Consider the following 6,936-nt stretch of genomic DNA (forward strand, 5'->3'; position numbering starts at 1 on the left):
GTTACGCCAGCACTATTTCGACCTGAAAAGCACCAACGAACTTAACGAGTAAACTCTGACGAGTGCGTCGTTAAGACAGCTTTCTGAATGCTTGTGGAACACCACATTTAATATTGAAAACTGTCATATATTGTTTTAGGAGGCCCTAAAGTATCATCTAGCTATTGCAAGGAATTAAACATCTACGGAGGGACAAGAAAGCTGTCTAAAAATGCGAAAATGGTTGCTATGTGCGTTGCTATGCATTGATATTGCGGTTGGGTGGAAAAAGTGCCAGAATGCGCAATAAAAACCTAAATTTGTCATAACCACTACTTGCCACGGTATTTTAAGATGAATTTGCTGTCAGAAAACAGTTAATTGAGTGTGCGGGTTTTTAGAATTCACAACACACTTTTTAAAAGAAACCAATACAATTTTTATCACGACATGAAACAATACGATAATGAAGTAAAGAAAAACAAATAAAACGAGCACTGAGCACTACTTTTGCTGGTAATAACTCTCAATTGAAAGGAGGCGTCTAATTGAAGGGAGACGCTTATTGGAAGCATTAAAATATTCAGGAATAGTTTACCTATAAGCTGATCGCTGTTCAGTAAAAATGGAACTTGGGGCTCATCTTATCTCAAAAAAATCAACACTAAAAACAAAATCACACTACAATGTTCATTGAGAATATTTTTCCGAGCAACAACGTCCATCTTCAACATTTTTCTTCGTAATATCTTCATTAACTTCGTAATATCTTCATTAACTTCTTCGTAAAGATCTAGAAATTTGAAAAAATTAATATCTAAGTTACAAGATTTTGAACAAACTGTGATACTGGCCAGCCGAATTTGACTGGGCGCTTAATATGGCGTAGAATTTGTACGTGTTTGGCTGTTACTCTATGGTTGTCTATTACAGAAGAACAAAATGTAAAAAATATCATAAGTGGAACGGAATACATTTTTACATCTTTTCTCACCTATTTCCTTTCCACAGCTGCCTTTACCTAAGACACCAGGCAGGCCACAATTCGTCTTCATAAAAAGAGACCAAGAGATATAGCTAGAGAACTCCTGTCACGATTAGTGAGAAAAGGAAAGTAAATACACCTGTATTAGTTGAAAGACTGACATAACGCCGGATGCATCCTTTTGGTTTGCCGTTCTTACAAAACAAGTTCTCGCAAAAATTTATAATTTAAGCGGCTAGGATATAAACAACACATCCTACAGGTTCAACCGTTAGGGATGGTGACTATTTCGTCATGATGAGCATCCTATCTATTTTGGTAGATGTCAAAAGTTCAATAACTCAGAAAAAGGAATGTTGACTTAATAGTTGTTATGGAGCGCTTTACTTCTTTTATACTAATTCCAGACAGATTTATTGGGATTAGTATAAAAGAAATAATTTTGCATCTCTTTAATAATAAACATCGTCCGTCTGTCTGTTTGCAACGGTGCTAACCGTTTGGAGCCCTGCTAGCACAGGGACAAGTTTTCGCTGTGGTAAATTAAAGGAAAAATGAGGGGAAAAAGAAGCTACAAGTCACAAAGACAATCATACCCACTTTTTTCACGCTGTATTCTCTTCATCTTCACTTGTCACTCTTGCACGAACACCTTCACCAGTTGAATGAGACACAACAGGAGGGGAAGTTGGGCCGCTAAAACCAAAAACAAAACATATACCGTGGATGGTTAAATAAGGTAAATAATTAAATTAAATATAAATAAGTCCCCATTACTGAGTAGTGAGAAAAATCCATTCTTGAAACACTCGTCGTTTCATAACCATAACTATGTCTACTATTGATAAGGAATGTGAAAGAAAATGAAATTGAAGTTTAACTTCTTGCACATGATAACACTGTTGAACAGGAGGTAACTACAAAAACATCATAGTCAATACTTTGTAACACAGTTACTAATACACCTTCCAGAAAGATCGTCATTTTAAAGTCAACTCTAGCGAATTTTGATTATCACCACCTTGAATACAAGTAGGAAGCTCACCAAAGTTCAACATTGGTATGTGGAGACTTGTTCCCACGTTTGTTGCAACAGACTTTTTAACTAAAATAATAAATTAGCACATACTTAAGTATTTCACTTGATATTACGTGAAATGTATGTTTGAAATATATAATACCACATATGCTATTTTACCAAAAACGGAACAAACGAAATAGTGTTTTTTGCATTTGAAATGTTTTTTTGATAAATTTTCAGCATAAAAAATCTTAAGTTCAATCACTGTATAATTTGAATGGTTGAAAAGGTAAAACATAAACAAAGAGTAATAATATTGAAGCAGCAACGTAACAAACCCAACGAAATTTACAAGCTTCAGGGAAAAAGCAAATCTGGTTCAAAATGTGTTGATATACAATAAAAAGAAACTGGTAGAGTACCTGCCATTAAAGTAACAATTTTATTAAAACGAGCAATACGACCAATACGTTTTGTTAAAGATAACTCTGCCACACAAAAGTACTTTCCACTATGGTAGCCGCGTACATTGGATATATTAAGAGACGAATATGCATATGAATTTTTTTTGTCAGGGTATTCAACAATGTTTGTGTCAAGGCTAACATCAGTGTCATTTGGAAGTTTTCCTGTGTTCGTACCGTATTTCCAAACCAAATTCATCCCTATCACAGGCTCTCCCAAGACAACGGAAATCTTACAAGACATTGTCAAAGAGGTGCCTAGCTCTGCTGTAAATTTATCTTTATTGACAGTGATATTTGGGACACTAGTTTCTAGAATAAAATTAGGTATATATATTACATTAATGTTCGTGAGACTGCTGTTTGTAAAAAGAATAGTATATGTTCTACGCAATCGTATTCTTGATGTTGGTTGTTACTTTAAAACAGAAAACCATAAACAATCTTCTTGCGTAATCTTATACTGATTTTTGGAACATTCAAATGGAGAAATGAAATTTAAAAATGTTTAAAAATTAGTTTATTTCTTGCAATGACAAAAAATATATGCAGTTATCATTCTAAATTTTGTAGGTTCACTTTGAAATATGAACTGTTTGATACAAATAACTTGTAATCTCAGATTTCCTGAGAAGAACAAAAAAATTAGAAAAGTGGATTGTAAAATAAAAGATTACTTACTAGGTATGATGAAGAAATTTATCAGATAAGAACTAGATCTTCTATCGTAGCGACACATTTTAATACCATCTTTTTTTTCATCATTAAGTGTTAAATTTTTTATCAAAGCTGTGACTAATGTGGTATCATTTTTTTCTAAATGTGATGTGCAGAAACTAATAAACAAGCTGGAGAAATGTGTTGTTAAAATCATTACAGAGTAGAACTTGGCATTACGCTGCTACAATACAAAAACAGAAGAAGTTATATGTACCAAAATATTCTTTCATATAAATAATATGGTCTGAAGATGGAACTTCAAGTTCGTCCGAAGTATGGAAAGTTAGATTAAGTGGTCCTTTATTTGTCTTGTCATGAGCATAACAGTATAAGCGTAAATCGGATCCAACCAACGGATATAGGTTGTCTGCCCAAGCACGCATATTATAATCTAGAAATAGCAGAAAAAATGTTATACAACTTTCCTTATTTCAGAAAATTATGCAACTTCTCTATCTAAATTCCACACAGGAGTTAATTTGATTTTTCTTTCATTCTGGAAATGTTAAGGGTCAGTAAAAACAAATTGAAAAGATATTTGTCTTTCAAAAAAACCATTGTGTGAATTTTTAGACCAAGTCTATTTAAAACGATCACAGCTGGACACTAGCAGAGATAAGTTTTTGATTTCTAGTTTCACCTGTTGTTTAACGTCTTTACAGAACACAGTTTGGCTACATGTCTGTTCATTTAAACATATTTAGGGGCCGTTTACACGTAAAATTATACTCCGAGACGAGTTAACCCGTTTCTAATGAAAATCCTCATAACATTTACGTGTTCAGGTGGGATGAAATCTCATCCTGGGATGACATGACTGTTAAACAGTTAGGCTCAACTTACGGAACAGGGATCCTATGTTCCAGGGACTTTTGTTCACTGCAATCGAGTGATATTCGTGCTTTATTATACCAAGCCTGGAAATTTGGTAAAAGCGATCGTTTCGTTTCAGTGACATGTTGGCAAAGCAATAAAGACAGTAGCAATGTTTTACTTTATTTAAGGGGATTATGAAATATTTTGTGAGACTACCGGTGGAAAAGAAAAAACGTTTTGATAATTTCTGTTAGATTCAAATCACGGTAACGATGGATTGTTTTCCTGGACTCAACAAATTTCAGTTCAAACAAAGCTCAGCTGTCAAAAATGTGTTCTAGTTTTCGTATTCGAAATGCACAGCCAATATTAGATATATATAATAAATAATTAGCGAATAACTCACAAAACAATGTATCACAAGGGCCATGTTTCTCAAGCCTAATATTTTAGTTATAAATAAATAGTTACAAAGTTTAGTTACAAATATATATATATATATGTCAACCAAAGTGAATTCCAGTTTTAGCCATTCTAACCGTAAAACATCTGATTTGGTAGCTACCAATAAATCTACATAGATATTTTAGCTGATCTGAATTATAGAGTAAACTACCTTCAGTTAAAAAACACATGTGTGAACAATAGAGAAAACCACAATATTCGTGATTCAGGGGTTCTGCCGATGCCTGAATTTAGGGGATCTGATCCCAGGATCCCTGATTTGTAGATTGAGCGTAACTGTAGATTGAGCGTAACTGTGAAATCGCGTAACTGTGAAATCAATGTGTAATGCTTTAGTTAGACAGGAGAGAAATGGTATCACAGTTTCTCTCATCTACACCACCCACATTTTTGAATATGTCTAGCTAGCTAGGAAGGAAACTGTGATGTTATTTTCCTTGGCCTTATGTGCAGTGATGGTCAAAGGTTTTTAAGGTCATTTCAACTGAATGTAACTGAGTGAAAAGTCATTAGCTAGCAAGCTATATGTGGAAATTAATTTTGCACATTTGTAAAACTGGGTGGGGCAAGACTGGCAAGAGAAGAGCTAGCTAGCTATATAGCTAGCTATTTAAACAAAAATTGATAAGAATTATATACCTAAAAATTGCTGCTGCACTGCAGTGATTAAGAAGGCCAACGAAAACGAATATAAGCAAAACTTGAGTGACATTTTGTCCAAATATCACAACGAAACGACTCGCCCTTCCAAATTTGTTGTTATTGTGACTTCGACTTTTTCTTTGCTCTGCCCTCTGACCCCAAAACAAAAGGAAAACATTAGGTCAATCATTATGTAAAGCTTTATCAACAATGACCTCCAAGTGTGCAGTATAAAAGCCATCTGTCACATTTATTAAAGAAAACTTGGTTCTTGTAGGAAACCTAAGTTAAAGGAAGATGCTTTATCCAAAATGTCATTCCGTGGTTTAAAATTTTAAAAGTAACTCTTATTTAAAATACTTCGGCATTAACACGTGCGTGGTGCCTCAGGCTTTTTCCGCGAATTCCTGCTAAATGCGCACCCAATGCATTTCGGTATTACGCAACAATACGTCATATTTGAATAACGTAATTCTAATAATAATTTAAATTTAAAACCACGGAATCTCATTTTTATGGCATTCCAAAGTCACATTAATACAGTTATCTTAAGATAACAAATGTTATCTTAAGATAACTGTATTAATGTGACTTTGGAATGCGTGCATATTCACATTAATGTCCTGATTGTAAGATAACACTCGAGTAATCTTAAGATAACATATTAATGTGATAATTATATCTTTACTTTGTAGTTATCTTGAGATTAGATAAAGATTTTTTGGATAAAGCATCTTCCAAGTTAAACGCAGTGGCTATTCATACGTGACCGTACTTTAATATTTTTTTTCTATTCGTACGTGACTCTCACGTACTTTAATATTTTTTTTCTATTCGTACGTGACATTCGTGTACTTTATTATTTTCTTTACACTCGTACGGGAAACTCACGTACTTTATTTATTTAAAATGAATCTGGGGGAATTAAAAGAAATTTAGAGAAATTCACAGTATGTACATATTTACAAAAGAGCATTCTTAGCAACCTTTTTCATGTTTATCTGATTTTATGGCTGCGGTGTGTCGTACGGAGCAAGGTTTGCAGAACCAGATCCTAGCTGCTGGCATTTTGTTCTGTCAATACAAGATAGATGGCACCAGCACTGACAACCATCACATCCCACAGACGTTTCCTCGGAAAGATCGTTGTTGCAAACTTCGCAAAACCATTTCTTATTTTTTGTGTTTTTTAAAACATGCTTCCACGCAGCTTTACCACACAAGTGTTGGATCACATTGGTGGGTTCATTACCTGAAACTTTTTGAAATAATCGAGCAGCTCTGTGGTTTCGTTCTATGTTAAGTGTGTTTATGCACTTCAACATATCTTTAAGAAACTGCAGAGCACAAGATATCTCTTTCCGTCATGTCTTTATCAATGACTGCTACTTCTATCTGATTATGGTTAGGATTGTGTTTCTTGAAACATTCACTCATGCGGACAATTGTCGATTTCTCCTCATTCATTACTATCCAAACACCCACAATCTCGCTTTCTCCATTTGCATCCACGCATATTAACAAATATACTGGCATTCGCAAATCATTTAATTTGTAGGTTGCGTCTAACATAAGCAGGTCTGGGTAAGCAGAAAAAGCTGTTCTCATCTCCATGTCCTGATAGTATATAGCGTTCAATGTATCTTCGCTGTCAACAATAACTTCCACAGTGGCTCCTTAAATAGAAAGTAATCATCTTTCACGTCATTTAAAAAAATTAAAAATTAATACCCGGAAATATTTTTTTTCTTGAATTGCGAAATTAACTAGCTGCGAAAATTAAGGTAGTACATCAATTTAAAAATTTAAATTCTTAACAGGCACACTTATCATTTCCCTGATAA

The 6,936-nt window shown here is 34.1% G+C and overlaps 1 protein-coding gene across 6 annotated transcripts; it reads right to left on the reverse strand.

Annotated features, from left to right (window-relative positions):
- Positions 1-360: 360 nt before the first annotated feature.
- On the reverse strand, positions 361-5,492 carry LOC130641948 (uncharacterized). Of its 6 annotated transcripts, none has more exons than XM_057449016.1 (7): positions 5,090-5,492; positions 3,384-3,560; positions 3,131-3,265; positions 2,627-2,761; positions 1,986-2,069; positions 1,565-1,660; positions 361-772 (listed from the first exon to the last, which is right to left on the reverse strand). In XM_057449016.1, exons 1-6 carry the CDS (start codon positions 5,160-5,162, stop codon positions 1,599-1,601), a joined length of 666 nt encoding a protein of 221 aa, XP_057304999.1. In that variant the 5' UTR covers positions 5,163-5,492; the 3' UTR covers positions 361-772; positions 1,565-1,598. The 6 variants fall into 6 exon arrangements, with proteins under 6 accessions (XP_057304999.1, XP_057305007.1, XP_057304975.1 ...); XM_057449024.1 differs by having other exon boundaries at positions 2,010-2,069; positions 5,090-5,490; XM_057448992.1 differs by having other exon boundaries at positions 1,561-1,660; positions 2,408-2,761; positions 5,090-5,488.
- Between the last annotated feature and the right edge of the window lie 1,444 nt (positions 5,493-6,936).

The sequence above is a fragment of the Hydractinia symbiolongicarpus genome, chromosome 1, assembly GCF_029227915.1.
Source record: "Hydractinia symbiolongicarpus strain clone_291-10 chromosome 1, HSymV2.1, whole genome shotgun sequence".
Classification (NCBI taxonomy): domain Eukaryota; kingdom Metazoa; phylum Cnidaria; class Hydrozoa; order Anthoathecata; family Hydractiniidae; genus Hydractinia; species Hydractinia symbiolongicarpus.